This window comes from Dromiciops gliroides, chromosome 1 (genome assembly GCF_019393635.1).
Source record: "Dromiciops gliroides isolate mDroGli1 chromosome 1, mDroGli1.pri, whole genome shotgun sequence".
Lineage (NCBI taxonomy): Eukaryota > Metazoa > Chordata > Mammalia > Microbiotheria > Microbiotheriidae > Dromiciops > Dromiciops gliroides.
This window is the reverse complement of record NC_057861.1, coordinates 34,784,988-34,805,737: the sequence shown is the minus strand read 5'-3', so window position 1 is coordinate 34,805,737 and position 20,750 is coordinate 34,784,988. Positions and strand designations below refer to the sequence as shown.

General features: G+C 42.8%; 1 protein-coding gene across 1 annotated transcript in view; it reads right to left on the bottom strand.

Annotated features, from left to right (window-relative positions):
• Window positions 1-20,750, bottom strand: part of AACS (acetoacetyl-CoA synthetase) — an 85,316-nt gene that overhangs the window by 41,072 nt on the left and 23,494 nt on the right. Inside the window, exons 6-8 of the mRNA XM_044004179.1 lie at window positions 11,348-11,462; window positions 6,766-6,847; window positions 1,995-2,142 (exon numbers count right to left, since the gene is read on the bottom strand). Of these exons, the coding sequence (XP_043860114.1) occupies window positions 1,995-2,142; window positions 6,766-6,847; window positions 11,348-11,462 (345 nt within the window). The remainder of the gene's footprint in view (window positions 1-1,994; window positions 2,143-6,765; window positions 6,848-11,347; window positions 11,463-20,750) is intronic.

The following is a 20,750-nucleotide window of genomic DNA, read 5'->3' as shown; positions in this document are numbered from 1 at the left end:
TCTACCTACTGACTGTAACCATGCCCCTTCTCTCTGTTTAACATGATATTAAAAACTAACATTCAAGTAATATTTTTGAAGTCGATAAAAAGCTGGTCTGTGGAACCAGTTTCCACTAAAACACGGTAGAACAGAAAAAAACAGTTTATTTCTCCCCTCCCTCTCAACCCCTTCCCCTCTTCCCTGGATCTGAACAGCTTCGGTTCAAGGAAGAAGATTTAAAAGAGACAGCAAAGCCCAAGGATAAGAGGCACCCCCACAAAGGGCAGATGATAATTGGAGGGAAAGGAGAAATTACAGAAAACTGGTGTTAACACAGTGCACACAAACTTTTAAAGCCCTTTACCTTTTGTAAAACAAATGTGATTTTAAAGCATTATTTCAGTGGTCCATCATTTTGATAAATAAGCAATCACCCTTTGTTTCTCTTCTCTGTAATTGCGGCTTTTCTTATGTCAGTTTTGCTTAAAGGGGGGCACACATGTAAACTCACAGTCTCTTTCCATTACCACAAAATGGTGAATACATCTAGCAGAGAAAAAAGGCTGAAATAAGAGGACTTTGTTTCTCCTATAGACAATTCTCTGTTTTAAACTTAGTATTTCAAATAAAAGGCTTTAAGATATTTCTGTCTATATTTAAATGCCTTTCTTGCAGTGAAGAGGTACAAGAACCTTGGTTTTTGTAGGCCTCTGGCAGAGAATCAGATTAAGTCTCAAACACGACAGGCAAAGCAGATTGCTAAGATCTTTCAAAGGCAAAGGAAGGTGAAAGAAGATTCAGTAACTACACAACACCCTATAAACCAGGGGAATTTTAAGCTGTTTGGCCAACAGGGTCTACTTCTGCTGCTGTTTTTCCATCTAGTTTAAATGGTTACATTTTAGAATGTGTCAGCTGGTGGCTCATTTCCTAGAAATTTGAACATTTATAATTTTTTTTAAAACCTCCTGATATTTTTGCTCAAAATATGCTAGGTCTAGTAATTTTATGATCAAGCTAAATTATATATAATATAGTTTTATATTTATATATCACAAAGTGATTCTAGAACCACAAGCAGTGCTGAAGCATGATAATGTATTTATTTCCATGTGTTCCCAAATTTACCTCATTTTCTTATCTGTCTTCTAAATTTGGGGGAATGCATAGGCAACACAGTACAGTAGTAAGAGTAAGAGGGGCAGCTAGATGGCACAGTGGATAGAGCACCGACCCTGGATTCAGGAGTGCCTGAGTTCAAATCCGGCCTCGGACACTTGACACTTACTAGCTGTGTGACCCTGGGCAAGTCACTTAACCCCAATTGCCTTACTAAAAAAAAAAAAAAAAAAGAGTAAGGAAAACCTTGGAATCCAGATGATTTCAACTGGACTCCTACCTCTGATATCTATTAGCCGTGTAACCACTGGCAAGCTACTGAACCTGTGACTCGGGTTCCTTGTGTGTAAAATAAGGATCATAATCTCTACCTCGAGGTCCAAAAGAGCTTCTGTCTGCAAAGCACTTGTACCCTGGAAGGCACCAAGTCAATACCAGCTCTATTATGATAGTGATGAAGATTAGAAAATGGTTTTTTTCCCCACTTCTTTAGGAAAGCAATGCTTCAAGGGGAAACAATAAGGAGCGGTGTGCTTTACACCAGGGTAAAAATTATTTCTGGGCCCCTGAAGTCATTTGTCAGGGTCACATATACATGCAGGAAAAAGGAGGAGTTCATTCAAAGTCTAAATACTGTATGGGCTATACACCCCAATGGTTTTGGTAGCAGAGTAATTTGCATTTTTAAAAAACCACTTGGATTTCCACTGCAGCATTATTTTTCCCAATGCCAACAATGCCCAATACTCATGACAGTTTTAATGCTGGAAACTGCCAAGCTGTTAGAAGCACCCCTCCAACTGCAATCTTCCATCTCTTCATTATAAAGTAAGGCTTTTCAGGAACACAAGCTGTAGCCAATACCCAGTCCAGGCCATGGAAGGATGACCTACCCCAGCAGAATGCACCATGCACTTCGGAGCACCCGTGGTGCCAGAGGAAAACATAATAAAGAGGGGGTGGCTGAAAGGCAGCTGCTCAAACTCCAGCTGGGGTGCCTGGTCTCCTTTCCCAGCTCCAAGGAAGTCATCTAGAAATATGCTGTAGGCAGAGGCAGGAAACAAAGTTGTTAAAGATCATCCAGAGCTTTCTGAAACACGCCGGTAACCCTGGGGGCTGTCTGAGAAGTAGGCCCCATTTACAATGGAATCCTATCTTTCCAGAGGAACAAAACAGGGCTGGATACTGTTGAGAAAATACATAGTTCAACATCACTAATTTCATCCTGATTAAGAAAAGTTCATTGGGGCAGCTAGGTGGTGCAGTAGATAGAGCACTAGCCCTGGATTCAAAAGTACCAGAGTTCAAAGCTGGCCTCAGACACTTAACACTTACTAGCTGTGTGACCCTGGACAAGTCACTTAACCCCAATTGCCTCACCAAAAAAAAAAAAAAAAAAGAAAGAAAAGTTCATTTAGGGGGGCAGCTGGGTGGCACAGTGGATAAAGCAACAGCCCTGGATTCAGGAGGACCTGAGTTCAGATCCAGCCTCAGACACTTGACACTTACTAGCTGTGTGACCCTGGGCAAGTCACTTAACCCTCACTGCCCCGCCAAAAAAAGTTCATTTAAATTAGTAAGAGCTTTTCATTTTGGAGCTGTTCAAAAGGAATGGGGTTGTAACTGCTTTCTAGTCACAGGGCTAACATACAGGGCCAAGAGTCTTTAACAAAGTTTATGCTATTTCAGCACTGCAGGTAATTTCCTACAATCTTTTTCTGCCTAAGGTTTTCAAGACTTGCTATAGCCCCAAAACTCCATCGCCTACCAGCCACTTCCCTGGATAAGAGCCTTCTTGCCCTGAGCCAGGCTAAGTGGGATGCTGCTGGGCTTGACCCTGAAGATCTTCCAATGCAGGGGAGGGCTTTCCCAGAGTTCCCCTTGAGTACTATAAGCAAAGCCCTGAAGTTGGACCTTGGGAGATGTTAAAAGAATTTTACAAATGCTTTCATAAACTCAGAAAATAAAAATCATCTGTCATTATTACATTCATGCCATCGCTGTTAAATGGGCTCTTCAAATAAGCTTGCTAACTTTCCCTTTTAAGACTAATTTTCCCTGTTTTCACTAATTATCTGATTTGGCAGCTAGGTGGTGCAGTAGATAGAATGAAAGGCCTGGAATAAGGTAGACCTGAGTTTAAATACAACCCTCAGAAACTTACTAGCTGTGTGACCCTGAGCAAATCACTTATCCTCTGTTTACCTCAATTTCCTCATCTAAAAAATGGAAATAATAATAGCACCTACTCCCAGGGTTGTTGTGAATATCAAATAATCGTTGTTTGTCCTTCATTCCCAAAGAGGATCATGACATCAGGATGATGTCATGACTTGCACTGAATTGGATTTAAGCAAGGGAGGGCTGTGCAAGGTCACCAACTTCACTCTCTCCTCCAATAGCAAGATATATATCAGGATGACTGGAGATGGCTCCAGATGTTTAAGGCAATTGGGGATAAGTGACTTGTCCAGGGTCACACAGCTAGTAAGTATTTGAGGTGAGATTTGCACTCAGGTTCTCCCAACTTCAGGGCCAGTACTCTATCCACTGTGCTACCTAGCTCCCCCTGAATCAAATGATATAATAATTGTAAAAAGTTTAGTAGAAGGCTTGATGCTAAGTGAGCATTATACAGTTATTATTTTATTATTGTTATTGTTTGCAAACTCCTTCCCCAAAAGATCAGGCAAAGGCAGCCTATAAGGTCCATGGTTAAGAGAGTTTAAGAGAGTTCTCTAGAACACTAAGTTCAGGGACTTACCCAGAGTCACCCCGTCAGAGGTGGGATTTGAACCCCAGTTTCTGTAGCTCAGAGGGCAGCTCTATCCACTAGGCCATACTGCCTCTGAGTGGCTGTGCCATGAAGAGAGATTCACATTGATTTGCCTTTCCTATAGTACAAAGAATATGCCACCTGTCGGCAAGTTCAAAACCACTCAATGCCTTCCACTGGGGCCACGCATACTTTTTGCTGCTATGTGCCTTACACCCAGGAAGAAGCAAGTGCTGCCGGCTACTCCCCAAGAATGAAAGGCCAGCAGGCCACACCTCATGGAGGCTTGCAGGGGTCCATCTTGCAGGCCTTCTCCCTCAGTTAGGACAGACCACACGTCATGGGGCCACAGAAAAAGGCAAGGTCCATGGAGGTGACTTCTTTCTACCTCGGTATTAATGGAAACCTAGGCTAGGGAATCAAACTGGAAAATAGTGTAAAGATCAATCGCCCAATCACTTCCCTCATTTTACAGGTCGGTCAGCTGAGGCCCAGAGTGGTGAAGTGAATTCCTCCAGAGCAGATGACTATGAGGTAAGAGAGCCGAGAGCCTCCAAAACCCCCAAATGGCCCATCCCAAAGGCTGGCTTGCCATCTTTCACCCTCTGCTCACACAAAGTCCAACTCGTTCTGTCTGGCAAGGACCATTTTCTACCTGCCACTTGAAAGAAAAAAGGAAAGCAGTTCAGCCCAAAGACACTTACTAAAGATGACACTGCTGGGATAAAAGCAAAGCCTTTCTCCAGCACTTCCTCTGGGCCAGGCACTGGGCTCGGGGCAGTCTGGAGGGCATCTGTAAGGAAGGATATGCGAGCCTGACCCTGGGGAGTGCTGAAGGTTTACAAAGTGCGTGGAAAAGAAGGTATCTCTGTAGTAAATAAACACCACACGATACTTACAAGTGTCAATAACGTTATTCATGGCTGACTTTACGGCCAACAAAAGGCATGCTTGTACCTCCACTCCTGTAGAAATTCCATTTCTATAAAACGCTTAATCCCACAGGATCCCTGACAAAAAGAAAGCCTCTTCTTTCCAATGAGCGATAAAGCAAACCAAAGTGCTACCACTTGTGTTGCTTTACTACAAGTGGAAAGATCAGAGGATTTTTTTTTTGGCCCAGCCCAGTGGGTATATCTGTGTATGGGTATGTTTTGAGTTTATCTGGGGCATCCAGAAATTCAAAGATGAATAGTCCTGGCAAGTGCACTGCAGGATTTAATGAGGGAAGCGTCTTGTATTGTACAAAGCTAAATGAAGGGGATAATGCAGCCTATCCAACGTTCTCCATTACTGATAAACACATTCTGAATGTAAGAGATGCCCAATTCTAGGTCAGACACTTCAGAAGCTGTATACTATGGCTTCCACAAGGCACAATCACACCATCAATTCCAACAGGAAATCCCATAGGATGTCAGAGCCAGAAAACTCTTCACTTATCAAAGAACCAGAGAGGAGATGATTTCTAACTTCCTAACTTCCTGTCCCTCATGCCCAATTCACAGATGAGTAAGCTGAGACCCAAAGAGACAAAATAACGTGCCAGTTACAAGGAGTTTGTGGCAGAGCCAAGATTAGAACCCCAAGATCCTCACGCCCCATCACATCTCTCACACCAACACTGCCAGTGCTTCAATCTGCCAACCAAAAAGAAGGGAGAACCTTCAGGGACAGGAAAGCATCAGGCTAACAACTCACATTCTCTGGGGAGTTCACCTGCCTCTGGCTCCAGCTCTCCACCATGGATGAGGTTCATGTTTCTGCTCCTTAGCATGGCCCAGTACCAGGCTCTGGCTCTGCTGACCCTCACTACAACCACCACTAGAGGAATCATTCAGTACCTGCAGGTGGACCAACCAATGCACTGGTCCCTTGGCACGCCCACTCTCCTCACTTCTGCTGCAAGATATGCTCCATCTACTCTATACAAACCCTTGCCAGGGCTCAGAGGACGCCCAGTCCTGGTCCTCTCCCTCCATGAAGCCTTCCAGGGCCACATCACTCCCCTTGCAGCATTACTCCTAGAGGCCTCATTACCTCCTCCCTGGGACAATTCCATAATTGTTCTAGACAGGCTGCAGAGCACGAGGGAGGAGTACTGGATTTGAGGTCAGCACACCTGGGCCCCAGCTCTGTCACTCGCCAGCCATGTAAGAGGGCTAGGCCCCTCCCTTCCCTGGACCTCAGCTCAGAAGGGCCTGGAGAGATGGTCTCTGCTGTGCTCTGGGCCCCGCTCCTGCTTCTAGGGGCTTCGTGTGCATCCATTCCCCAGCAGCCTTGGGGCCCCTTCCCCTTCCCTTTGAAGGAAAGGCCCAAGCCAGCCACTTCCCCTCCTCTCCAGACTGCTCTGTGCCTATTCTCCCACATGCTACACATGCTCTCCCCTCCACTGCCACGGGTCCCCTGCCTTTCTGCTCCTTCCCCCATTAGAATGTAAGCCCTTGAGGGCAGGAACCATCTTCCTTTTTGCTTGTATTTGTATCCCTAGGACTTGGCAGTGTCTAGCACAAAGTTAGCTCTAAATAAATGTGTGATGACTTGATTTTTTTTTTTATCACAGACCCCCCTTAGCAACCTGCTGAAATCTATGAAATCCTTCTCAGAATAGTTTCTATCTAGAACTTAATTCATAACTGAAGGAACCCCTAAATTTCAGTTAGAAACTAGTAAAAATAAAAGTGTAACTGCATCCCCATCCAAGGTCATGGGTGTGCTGAAATCGGTCTACACAAGGACCCTAGCTAGGAAGCCCAGTCTCGAGGTCTCTTCCACACCTGACTTCCATAGCTCTATCAGCTTCTGTTCTCATGGAGAACTATTTTTCTGATGGGAGCAAAAGGCGATCCCACTGTACTGGGGCAGATCAAAGCATTAGGTCAGCATACCTATGAGGAATCTTCGAAATGTCAATCTTCTCACTGGAGCCCACATATGGTATCACCACCACTTTTTTCAAGTCAGGAAGCCCTGAGAAAGGTGGGAAAAACACAATAATATGATATTTTGCTGTTTCTGGTTTCAAAAGTGAAAAGGGCTAGAGAAGAAGGACTTTGTTAAATGTGAAAGAGGAAATTGTGAAGACGATTTGGAGAGCTTTGAAATTGTAAAGAAAGCCCGAGTTTGAATTTGATGAGGAGAAAGTGGGGAGAACAAGATGACAAGATGGAGGACTCCTTAACCTAAAGGAAGAGAAAGCTAGAGAAGGCCCTAAGGAGGAAGAGAAACCAGAGAAACAGTAATTGGGATGGAAAAGGAGATTTGACAGGTGAGTGGTTACTGAGATAAGGAAAAAGATGTTGGATTGAGGGGTCCTGTTATGAAATGATGCTGAAAAGGCTCTCTCACCAAACAGCAGGAATTACAAAATCTGGGGCAAAACCCTGATGCCATTAGGGGTACACAATTCCCTCATTGTTGTCTATGCAAGGGAAGGGATGCAAAAGCAAAAAACAGATTTGGTCCATGAAGAGCTGGCTAAGAAGATGCCTAAGGATAGGATCTGGATTTCTGGTCCATGGCCTAAAACACAGGAATGAGAGGACCCTGCCCGGAAACGTAGTACATGGGACCAGGACAATGCCAAAGAACTTCCAAAGGACTTTAGAATGAAAAGAAGAAGGTGCTTGGGGACCTGCCAAGCTCAACACCACAGAGTACTAAAGAACTATAGGCGAAACGTCCAGAAGACAACAAGAGACAAGTCTAAGAAAGGTCTCCGCACCCACAAACCTCCACACCCAAGTACAGAAAACAGCACCAAATGGTGAAGCTGGGCCCAAACACCAGAGGCAAATCTGACCTCCCAAGTCTACCAAGATAAGGTACGATACCCATGGTGTGAATGGTAACTCTGTGCAAGGAGGCAAGGGAGGGCAAAAGGGAGGCTGAGGCAGGGCTGCAGATGAAGGAGATCCAATCATGTGAAGAGGTCCAGAAAGCCCCGAGGGGAGTCTAGGGAAGAGCAGTAGGGTGAAGATTAAGGGATAGACAAAGAAGAGGGGACTGATCATTGGGATATGTAGTATAGACTGACCACCTGGACTTGAGGAGGAAACAGACCAGTTCTAGACACAGATCCCAGGCCTGGCATCCAGATAGGACTGAGCAGTGGATGAGAATTTGAATTTTAAAATTTAAACTTAAAAGTGGGCATCTCTTAAGGCTCTATTTCTCCCAAAAGCAGACCATCTAATAATTGATTAATTTGTCTTAAGGGTAATCCCCTCCTTATAAAAGAGGAACCAAGAAGAGAAAATAACATTCAGGATCCGACTCTCACCTAATGGAAGAATTAGTTCTGGTGGTCATGGTTGGAACCTTTAAGTTCCAGGGGAAGAAAGCCCATTTTCTCTTAAAATTTGTGCCAGCAAAACAAATAAGTCAAGCAGAGTGTAACATCTACCCTAGATTTTGAGAGAAGCTTCAAGGGTTCTGAGAAAAGACTGACAGAATTCTAGCAACTAAAATCACATGGTAGAAGTCAGTCAAGAGTGAAAGAGCCAAAAGAAATTGTGAAGACTCAGAGAGAAAGAACCTTGATGTAAAAGGAAAAGGGCAGTTGCCTGAAGCAATAGGAAAGTCACCCACCAACTAGATTTTAAAAAGAAGATGGACTCCAGAGCAGGTATCAGAAGACAAATACAAAAGCATGGCAGAGTCCTGTAAGGACACTGACGAGGAGCAAAAGCTAACATTGGTGAGAAAAGAAAAGGACAAAAAAAGGGTTTTTTAATCTGTGTTGGATATTGCAGGATGATCAGCTGTGAATGCCTTAGCTCTTCTCAGCAGTATGAACCAAGACAATTGCGAAGGACTCCGGTGGAAAATCCTATCTATCCGCCTCCAGAAAGAACTGATGGAGTCTGAATACAGAGTGAACTTTATTTATTTTTCTTGGTGGTTTTTTTTTTTTTTGGTCTTTGTTTTCTTTTGCAACATGGCTAATATGTAAATGTTTTCCATGACTACACATGTATAATCTATATCAAATTGCTTGCCTTCTCAAGGACAGGGGGAAGGAAGGGAGAGAACCTTGAACTCAAATGAATGTGAAAAATTGTTATTACATGTAATTAGAAAAAATAAAATATAAAAATGTTAAAAATAAACAAAGCTATACTGGATAAAGGAGGCAGATCAAAAAAGGGATAAGGAGAACTGCTTGAGATGAATGGGACAATGACTAAAGAAAGAAAGCAGAGCTGCTAAATCATCGTCTGGTTTTTCCTCTACCAGGAGAGATAGGAGAGAATACAAATGGCTAATAAGAGAGCTGATAACCAAGATCAGTAAAGGAACTAAATGAGGCTTACCTAGCTACCGCTGATGAATTTAAGCCCAGATTAATCATATCCTCAAATAATGACAGTACTGGCAGGTATGACAGCTGACCCACTGACAGTGACATATGACAAATCAGGGAGAATAAGAGATACCATAGGAATGGAAAGAAACCAAGTTGTACACATTCACTAGCCAGCTAAAAGGTAAAGATGGAAGCTACAAACTATGGGCTAGACTTCAATTCCTGAAAAATTCTAGTAAGTATTATAAGTGATGGTTAGTAAGTGGCTACAAAAATAAGTCCTCACCAAGTGCCAGGCTGGCTTCATGAGAATGGCTCATGCCACTCTCCTATCTCCTTTCTGATGAGGTTACTAATCCTCTTAATCAGATGAATGTTGTCTCTTTAGTTTACCTAGGTTTCAGCAAAGCACTTGACAGTCTGTCCTGCTATTCTGTTGTAAAGCCAGAGAGACATGGGCTAGACAAGAAAAGATAGAATCACAACCAGCTGGATGGCAGACCCAACAAGTCATCATGAATGGTTCTGGGTCAGCTTGGAAGGCAATTTCCAAGTGTTCCATGGATCTTGCTTGGTCATGGGCTGTTTAACATTTGTATAAACAACCTGGATAAAGGTGTTGATGGCATCCTTGCCAAATATACAGCTGACCTTAAGCTTAAAGAGATATAAGAGAGGGATGGCCATGTCAGTTAATTCCAGGCTAGAAGGCTGTGATGGAGCCAATCAGAAAGCTTGTAACAGGGATAAACCTCAGATCTCATACTTGGGTTCAAAAAAGTGACTTAAGTATCAGGTGTGATGATACAGTATTTCTGTTAGCCACTAAGGCCTCTAACAATGGACATTCAGGTTGTTGGAGTGATCATAAGGAACCTGAGTTATTCCTATCTAGGTATCCCAGCCCTTCTGTCAAAGAAACAGAAAACAGAAGAAAATTACCTTCTTCAGTGAAGTTTCTTGGGGATGTTGTATTATATTTTTTTGAGGAGATTTTGGTTGGATTTTTGTATTAAATGATTTTTTAAAAATCAGGTGAAGAAAGTAGGTTAGACAAGTTAGTCTGGAAAAGATCTGAAGTTTTGGGGGGACTACAAGCTTCCAATGAATGGATTTGTGTAACAGGGCAGCCCAAAAGACCATAATAATAATGATAGTAGCAGCAGCAGCAGCAGCAGCAGCAGCAGCAGCAGCTAGCATTTATATAAGAGCTTTAAGGTTTGCGAAACACTTCATGTGTTATTTCATTTGAGCCTCAAAACCCTAGAAGGTAGATGTTATTATTATCTCCATTTTGCAATGGGGAAAACTGAGAAAGAAAGTGGTTAAATGACTTAGTAAATGTCTGAGGCAGGTCTTCCTGGCTCTATCTATCCAGTCCAGTGCTCGCTCTATCCACTACACAACCTCTTGAGTTTTATTAAGAGGCAAACTTGCAGGAAAGTCCTGTTGTGCTTTGCCTTTTTCAGGGACATTTGCAGCATTTTATATAGTTATGGCCTCCATATTTTAGGAAGGAACATTAGTATCCTTATTATTATTATCATTATTAATTAGTATTAGCATCCAGAAGAGGGTGATCAGGATGGTAAAGGGCCTCAAGCTCACGACATATGAGGACAGACGTTTAGTCCGGAGAACAAAAGACTGAGTAGGGTCATGGCAGCAATCCTCAAATATTCAATGGCTATCATTTCAAAGATGGATTAAACTCGTTGGATCCCAATGGGAAAAATGAGGAGCAGTGGGGAGAAGCTACAAAGACACAAATTTCACTTGAGGTAAGGAAAAATTTCCTGACAATCAGAACCATCTAAAAGCTACCCCAGGAGGTAGCAGGCTCCCTCTCATGAGAGGGCTCCAAGAAAAAGCTGAATGACCCCTTGTCAGATGTGTTTTAGATAAGATTCTTCTGGGAGTCTAAATTGGACAAGATAACCACAGAGGTACCTTCACCCTTGAAATTCTGTGATTTCCGTGACAGGAGATAATACATCATACTGCCATTTTTTAAAACAACATAATTTAGAGCCTCAATCATACACCACCCCATCTCTTCCATGACTTTTGAGAAGAGAAAAACCCAATTACTCCCCTAATCCCATTCAAACAGGTGCTGGAATACTTCACTCTAGTAGTTCACAACCAAGAAAAACAGATACCTTTAACAACCCGGTACAACTTTTCCATGTGATTGTGTTCTTTGCCATTATATACAACAGCTTCTACAGAGAAGATGAGTTTCGGCTGAATTTGAGAAAACCTGTCCAGTACACCCTGAGATGGAAAAGAAGAAAGACACCATTAATCATTTAAAAGGGAAAAATCCCTAGTCATTAATTTTAGGATTGGAGGAGGAGGAGAATTAGGTCTGTTACAATCAGCATTCCTGTATATCCATAGAACACAAAGAGAACTAGGATAGGATGATTAAAAGGTATGAACAAGGCTTTACCAAAACAAAAAAAAATTCTAGGATCTTATAAAAAGAATCAAAGCACTATTTAGATATGAAGACGAAAAACACATAAGCCACTAAGTTAATAAGTAAATGCTAAAGAGTAACATAAACCAGTAATTATCAAAATTGATCGTGAGATAGACTGGCATAGCACACAGAGTACTGGCCTCAGAATCAGGAAGCCCTGGATTCAAATCCTGCCTGGGCCACCCACAGGGCAGGGCAAGCCTCATCGAACCTCTCAGTGCCCCAGGGAACTCTCTGAAATCAGAAAGTTACAGATCTGCATAGGGTTAAAAGTCTTCCCACCCAGAAGTTCCCTGCACTAATGAAATCACAGACTGGCAATAATTAATAATGATAATAGTAATAATAATAAATAAAAAGGAGAAACAGAGGAGAGGAAAAAAGGCAGAAAACACTTTTTAAAATAGATCAATGGAACAATATAGTGAAAAACAAAACCTAGATAACATAAAATATCTATGTATAAAAAACTCAAAATTATAAAAACATTGAGGACTGGAGACATTATTCAGTAAATTTCTGGGAAACCAGGGAATGAATGACCATCACAACCAAAAGCAGGGTTCAATGTCTAACTCTCATACCACGTATGACAATAATGTCCTAATGGAAGAGTTATAGAAAAAAAATTTAAATGGAAGAAAAATGAATGCTCTACTTCAATTGGAGAGAGGAGAAAAAATATTATTAAATAGAAGAAAATTATTCAAGACAAAACTGATGCTTTTAATATGATAAAACTTTTGCACGACAAAAACATTGTCTCTAAAATAAAAAGAAACAGACAAGGAAATGCATGTTGTTCAGTCATTTTAGTCTTGTCCAATTCTTTGTGACCCCATTTAGGGTTTTCTTGGCAAAGATACTAGTGTCGTTTGCCATTTCCTTCTCCAGCTCATTTTACAAATGAGAAAACTGAGGCAAATAGGGTTCAATAATTTGCCCTGGATCACCCAGCTATTAAGTGTCTGAAGCTAGATTTGAACTCGGGAAGACAGTCTTCCTGACTCCAGGCCCCATATCCACTGAGCCACCCAGCTGCACTACAAAAGCATAAAACAGCATGAAGATTTGGCATTTGCATTGATTCATTACATGCTTAGACTGTAACTATTTGTATATGTACTTCTTGTTCTCCCATTAGAATGTAAGCTTCGTCAGTAGGGATTGTTTCATTCTTTGTACTTACACCTCCAGAGCCCAGCACAATGCCCGGCACATAGGAGGCACTTGATACCTATTGATTTCTTCACATAGCTCAATCACCACTATCTATATAAAACCTTTACTGATCCCTCAACTGTTAGTGCCCACCCTCCTTCCTACCTTGTATTTCCCTACCTCATTTATTTGTATTTATTCTTTTATTATATATTATAAAGATACATGTGTATATGTGTATGTCTGTCTGTGTGCATGTATATATATGTGAGTATGTCATTCCCCTGTTAGAATACAGACCCCTTGAGAGTAGAGATCCTTTCATTCCTGCTATTTATTTCTCCGGTGCCTACATCACCAATTCAATTTCCCCTTCTCCCTCCCTGCTTCTGTTCCTTTTAAACCAACGCTCGGATGGTCTGTCCATATAAGTTTAGCTGGAGCATTCAGAGTCTAAGATTTCATATGGTCACATGAACATTTACATATGCACACACAATGATGCCACCACAGAAATCCCTCAACCCCTGAATCATGGCTCTTCCTAGGGTGAGGAAGGTGGCTCCCAGGGAGAGGCACAGTCCATTACTGGGCCTCTGCATGAAGTCTTTGCAGCTTGGCTGGATCTGCCAGAGCCTACACTCCAATGGCCTGGCCTTCAAGAACCCAGAGTCACTTTCTTTTTTTTTTTTCCCCAGGGCAATGAGGGTTAAGTGACTTGCCCAGGGTCATACAACTAGTGAGTGTCAAGTGTCTGAGGCTGTATTTGAACTCAGGTCCTCCTGAATCCAGGGCCAGTGCTCTATCCACTGCGCCACGTAGCTGCCCCCCAGAATCACTTTCACACCACAAAAGGCACTGTAGAGGAGAACTACACAAATATGAGGCTGAAGGAAAAGAAGCAGCTCCTTAGCTCTTCATTAGACTGGGATCTCCCAAAGAAGCAGCAACTGGTTTCTGTTGTTGTTGTCAACTCTCTCTGTATCCCCAGCACTTAGCAATGTCTGGCACATAGCAGGCACTTCCTAAAGGCCTGATGACCTGAGTGGATAGCAGGGACTGTATCATGTTCGTCTTTAGATGCCCCGCACATGGCACGTTTGCAAATTAAAGTGAATTGAAGGACATTCTTTCCAATAAAACTAAGATAAGAAATCAGTCAATGCTTCGTAACTCCAAGGCAGCCCTCCTGGAGCTGGGCCAGGAAGAATGAGTAGGCTTTCCCATAGCAGTCGGATCTCCTCCACTATACATGATAAGCCCTGTAGGGCAGGGGCTTTACCTCCCATTTGGTGGTGTCCCCCATAATCTTCTTATGCAGGGGACACCTAGTAAAAGACAGACAGGCCATCTGTGTTTGGCTGCTCCCTGAGCTCATTTTACATGAAGATGGAATCCTTTATTTGCCAGAGTTGAATCAGTATGCTACTAAGTAAAGGGTCTTCTTACATCAAATTCTAGTGTTCATTTGCCATGTGCTACCACAGGATGAAATATGGTTTCCAGAGACGGTCTATTTCAAAAGCAAATCTTTCTGTGTTTTAATAAATTTCTTCAAAATGCATTCAACTCCTATTCAAACAAGGCATTCAACAGCAAGAAACAAAAAATGTATTAAAAGTATCCTGGAAAAAGGAAGTTTTATCACCTCAGTTCAATTATTTAAACATTCAGCACTGTAATATGCCAGTGAGTCAAAAAGCTCACTCCCATAATTCACTGAAAAATCAGGTATTTTCCCTGTTCTTCCTTGTCTATGATGCCCTTACTACAGCGAGTGCATCTTTATTGAGTTCTGCTGTGTTCCACACGAGGAGCAGATTTTCCTAAATTGCTAAAAGCATGAGAAGGCAGACTATTAAAACATCAGCAGATACAACCTTTTGGACTAGAACAAGTAGAAATCTCAACTAGATTTATCTTTAATGGCTAGAATTGTATTCAAATTGCTGCTTCTCTCATGATACACATTTCATCCAATATTCCTCAGACCTGAGTGCCTTAAGAATCTTAGGAGACCTAATATCTTGATGTTTCTTGAAATGAACTGAGCTCTGCTCCTGGTTCGACCATCCCTAGCTCCTAAGAAGTATAGCAGGGTTCCCAGTAACACTGGTTTGGTTTAAATCCGAACAGTGCTAAGCTGAGGGGTGCAGGCATCCATTCAATCTTACTGGCCTATGTGCACACCTCGCATGATAGCACATGCCATCCATGATCCTGTCAATGTAAGGAATGCAGCTCCAATGAAGCCTGTCACCCCACTATACAGAGCTTGACAATGGTTTTCTAGAGTTGCTGTGGCCAAAAAATGTATCAACTTACTGCCCACCTGGAGGTGAGACTCTGCAAACCCAGGAAGGTAGGGCCTCATATGATGGGCACAGTCCAGCACATGCACGTCCCTACCTGAAGCCTGTCCAGGACCTACCAGAGCTTACTTTCCACAAACCAAGCCTCTAAAAACCAGGGGCCCTCCACAGCACAGGGAGGTCTGGCAGCAGGAGTTGAGCAGAACTCACACTACCATTTATTTTTAAATGCTTTTTGATGAGGACAGACATAGGAATGGGTATTTTTTCCTCAGTTACCTAACACTCAGAAGTTTGCCATCAAATAACTGGAACAGGATAAGAAGTTTCCAAGCAGAAGCAGCCAGGAAAAGAGCCAAGAGGGAATCCCCCCCAAACAGCTCCTCCCATCTTCCAACCCCGCCTTCCCCCCTCTTTGCAGGTGCTGTCCTCCACTCATCCCTCTTCTCTCCCATGCTTCCACTTCTCTTCTCATCTCCATCCCTTTCACTTGTGGTTCTCAGATTTTGCACCAATGGGGGCTGGCCTGACAGGGGGTGTCCTGAAAGGCCTCCCTTTTCCTTGCCGACAATCCATCCAAGGATCCGCACCCCATCTTGCCACCTTCTATGTCCTTCCTCTTGGTTCTACTCCACTTTGGACTATAACCAGGGAAGGCGGATCCAAGTGTTTTAACAACAACTTAAAGCACTCCTGTTATTTCTTTCAGCCTTGTTATTTACCCAATGATCGTCAGACACATGACTTCTCACACAATTCTATCGGCATTTAATTAAGTGCCTCCTACATGGCGGCCACTGTGCCAGGTGCTCCTATTCAAAGACAAAATGAAAACAGTCCCTGATTCTAGAAGCTCCAAATCTTCTCCTGGGGGAAAACAAGACATGCCCGGAGACATCACCATCAAAGAAATGCCCAGTCATTTGCACCAAGCAGCTCAAACAACTGAGGAAGTAAGAAAAGCTGTACTATGGCTTCTCCATTCCCCACTCCACACCCCTCACATCCCAAAGTACATCAGGCCTGTCTGGGAAGGAAGAGCTGCCAATGCTTCACCCCTCCCACAAGAGACCCCATTGGTGTGTCTTGCTCTCACCTGGACACAGGCGAGGAAGCAGCCATTTTTTCACTGGGGTCACTGGAGGGCTGGGAGGGACCCTTGGAATGATACCCCTACCAGCTCCAGAGAAATTCTGGGCTCCCTACAGAAGAAATAGAGGGAAACAGGAATACTCACTCTACAGACCTGGGTACCCAAACATGGAGAGGGCCCTTAATGTACCCTGTCCCTACCTACAGATACTTTTCTGTGGGACCAAATGAATGACCTCTCCTCCTAATTTCTTGGAATAATTCAGCAAACTCGTGAGTTAAGAACAGGCATCTTAGAGAAACTGTGATAATGTTGAAATCTGTTTTGAATTCCCAGCTGCCTAGGCTTTGACTCTATGAAGATCAAGAAGAAAGAGCCATCTATGGTAAAATCTGACTGAGAAAGATGTAAAAATAAAAACTTAATAGAGCTGGACAGTAAAAGTAATGGCTTCTAAGCAAGGACAGACACAGGTTCATACGAGCAAAATGAAAGCTCTTTCTCCAGACGAAAGAGCAAATCACCTTGGGAAGAAGGTGCTCATCACTGTCATTTTCTGACTAATGAGAAAATTCTGAAGTGACAAATTGGCCACTGCAAGCTGTACAATGTCTTCATCAGGCAGGCAGACTGTCCTTACCCCAAACTAGGGCTCTGTATACAGTAAAGCAGTGCTGCCACCTAGCGCACACTCGGGAAGGCTGAGAATATGGCGCACCCTGAAAACCTTGAAAAAAGAGCAGCTACGGTCAGGCCCAGGCAGATCTGAGAACCTTGGGTGAAAGGGACAAAGAGGGGAGAAGTGAGGACTGGCCATAAAAAAGACATGATTTGCACCTGCTCACCGTCTCCAGACCCAGCAGACACTCACTCCCTTCATAACTAAACGGAATCCTATGAATTCCAGGGGTCAATGTCACTCATGACTTTACTAAACGAGTAAAGGGAGCCATCCAAGTTCACACAGGATGGAAATTAGTAGAGGAGGAAAAAGGTCATACATTGTCACTTAGTAAAATAAGAGATGCAACCCAATGCTCTGCAAAGCTCTTGTTCAAATTAAAGATAAATCCAGGACAAAGCCAAGATGCTGGTGTCACAGGAAGCAGTAGAGCTAAGCACTCACACACACACTCACACACACACACACACACACAAAGCCCCTCCCTCTAGACAGATCTAGAAAATGTATCAGACTGAATGGTGATAGAGAAAAAGTCGCAGGGAGTGAGTTTTCCTATCCAGGTAGGCATTGGCAGATAGCAGGAAGGTCTGCAGACATTGGGGATGGGGCTTGGCCTATGGAGCACTCCAGTGCACAGGGGAAAGAGGTGCACCAGGGCAAGTAGAGGTTCCAGTACCATACTGGAACAGCCTCAGACCCCTATTAGGGCTCTGCGCCAAAGACAGGAGCCAACCGGCAGCTCTATCACCCACTACCCAAGTCCAGGTCACAGATTCAGGCAGACTAGAGAAGGGAATCTGGGCCGAGGGATGACATTCCAAGGTAAGGAGCTACCGTAGGTTCTAGGCTAAAAGAAGCCGAATCTCGGTTCCAGCTTCTAGCCCAGTCTGAAGCCTGAGGAAGGCAGCAATCGCAGATCAAAGGGAGCCTGTAGTTCTGTCCCTCAGATCCAGCCCGGCTCCCTAGCTGGCTGGCAGTGGTGGGGACTCTCAAGTCTTACACCAAGGGGCAGCAATCAGACTTTGCCAAGGGAGCAATGCAAGCTGGTAGGTCCCAGCCTGAGCTGACCTGAGGATCCTGGAAGAGCACAATGCTCTACTACCTCAAGGTGTTAGAGGCAGCGAGGTGGCGCAGCTGATGGAGCACTGGAGTCAGGAAGTTCATTCTTCAGTCGTTTCAGTCATGTCCAACTCTTTGTGACCCCACTTTGCTTAGAATGGTTTGCCATTTCCTTCTCCGGCTCATGTTACAGATGAGGAAACAGGCAAATGGGTCACACAGATAGTGTCTAAGGCTGGATTTGAAATCAGGTCTCCCTGATTATAGGCCCAGCACTCTTCCACTGTGCTACCTAGCTGCCTGAGTTCAAATCCAACCTCAGACACTTGCTAGTTGTGGACATGGACAAGTCACTTAACCTCTATCTGCCTGTTTTCTCAACTGCAAAAAGGAAATTAAAAACAGTACCTCAAAGAGAAACATGGCTTGGGCACAAATTCGGGTAGCATTCCTGGAAGATATGAACCCAGAGTTTAAAAAAAAAAGTTTAATGATATTTTTATGAATGAAATTAGAGCACTAGAAGAAAAAAGTGAAAGAAATGAGTTATGAAAGAAAGAACTGGAAAGGTTCACAGCTTGGCACAAGAGGCACAAAACCTTGCCCAAGCAAGAAACTTCGAGAAAATTAGAATAAACCAATTTGAAGGCAATGACTCCAAAGGACAACTAGAAATGTTAAAGTCAAAACATTTTTTAAAATTAAATGTAAGGGGCAGCTAGGTGGCGCAGCAGATAAAGCACCGGCCCTGGATTCAGGAGTACCTGAGTTCAAATCTGGCCTCGGACACTTAACACTTACTAGCTGTGTGACCCTGGGCAAGTCACTTAATCCCCATTGCCTCACCAAAAAAAAAAAAAATTAAATGTAAGATATCTCATATATATTAAAAAGAACTGACCTGGAAAAAAGATTTGAAGAGAAAAAAATTAAGAATCATTGAACTATCTGAATGCCATGACTCAAAGAACCTACACATCACATTGGGGGAGGGGGGGGCAATGAGGGTTAAGTGACTTGCCCAGGGTCACACAACTAGTAAGTGTCAAGTGTCTGAGGCCGGATTTGAATTCAGGTCCTCCTGAATCCAGGGCCGATGCTTTATCCACTGCACCACCTAGCTGCCCCCTTGGGTGAAAAACTATTGATGGTACCAGAACAATTCAAAGTAACTCAAGTTTCAACTGTCCTGTCAATCAATCAACCAAAGAGTGAGTATTTATTTATTAACTGACTACTGTGCTAGGCACAGGGGAAAAGAAGACAAATATGAAAGGTCCGCTCGAGGATGTTACATTATATAGAAGAAATAAACTATGTAAAAATATCAAAGTCACTGAGGGGTGGGGCATCTAAGTGGTGCCACACTAAATAGAGTGCCAGACCTAGAGTTAGAAAGACTCATCTCCTGAGTTAAAATGTGACCTCAGATGTTTACTAGCTGTGTGACCCTGGGTAAGTCACCTAGTGCTGTTTGCTTCACTTTCCTCATCTAACATCAGTCCTATCCGTAAAGCTCCTGATGAAGATAGTGTAGGAAAGCCAGGAAGGAACCTTGATAGGTCCACTCATTTTTTTTTTGTTTTGGTAGGGCAGTGAGGGTTAAGTGACTTGCCCAGGGTCACACAGCTAGTTAAGTGTCAAGTGTCTGAGGCTGGATTTGAACTCAGGTCCTCCTGAATCCAAGGCCAGTGCTTTATCCACTGCGCCACTTAGCTGCCCGGTCCACTCATTTTTAAATCTGGTCCGTAAAAACATTTTTAAAGAACCAGTATGTATATAATTTTGATATTCAGAGTGGCTAAATTAAGGGGGAGCAGAAAAAAATAACATGATTCCACTCATTAACTGATAAATGGTCAAAGTATATAGACATTTTCAGAGGAAGAAATCAAAGCTGTCAATAGTCAAATCAAAAAATGCTCTAAAGCACTAATGCTTAGAGAAATGCACATTAAAACAATTCTAAGGTATCACTTCATAGCTATCAGATTGGCTAATCAGAAAAGGAAAATTATAAATGTTAGAGGGGATATTGAATGGTAAACTGAACCACCCATTCCAGAAAGCAATTTGGAACTGTGGTCAAAAGGCCATCAAACTGTGCATACCCTTTGATGCAGCAATACCACTACTAGTTCTGTCTTCCAAAGATCAAAGAAAAAAAAAGGACTTATATGGATAAAAATATTTATAACATCTCTTTTTGTAGTGACAAGAAATTGGAAACTACGGGGATACCCTTTAATTGGGGAATGGCTGAACAAGCTATGGTAATGATTATGATGGACTACTATCATGCTATAAGAAATGATGAGGGGGATGGGTTCAGAAAAACCTGAGAAGACCTATATGAACAGATGCAAAGTGAAGTGAGAAGAACTGGGAGATCATTGTGCACAAGAATAGCAATATTGTAATGATGACCACCTGTCATCATTAGACTTGGCTACTGTGATCATAGAAAATTCCATAGGGCTCATGAAGAAAAAAAATGCTATCTAGCTCCAGAGGGAGAACTAATTAACTCTAAGTAAAAGTGAAATATAATTTCCCCCACTTTATTTTTCTTGTTTTAATAATATATTCTGCATGATTTCATATATATACTTGATATCCTATTGTTTGCCTTCTCAGTGGGTAGGGAGAGGGAGAGGGCAGGAGAGAATTTGGAACTCACAACAATTTAGAAAGAAAAGAATGTTTAAAATAAATAATGTTTTTTTAAAAGAGGAAAATTGAGAATAAAAATCCTTCTAGCTTGTTC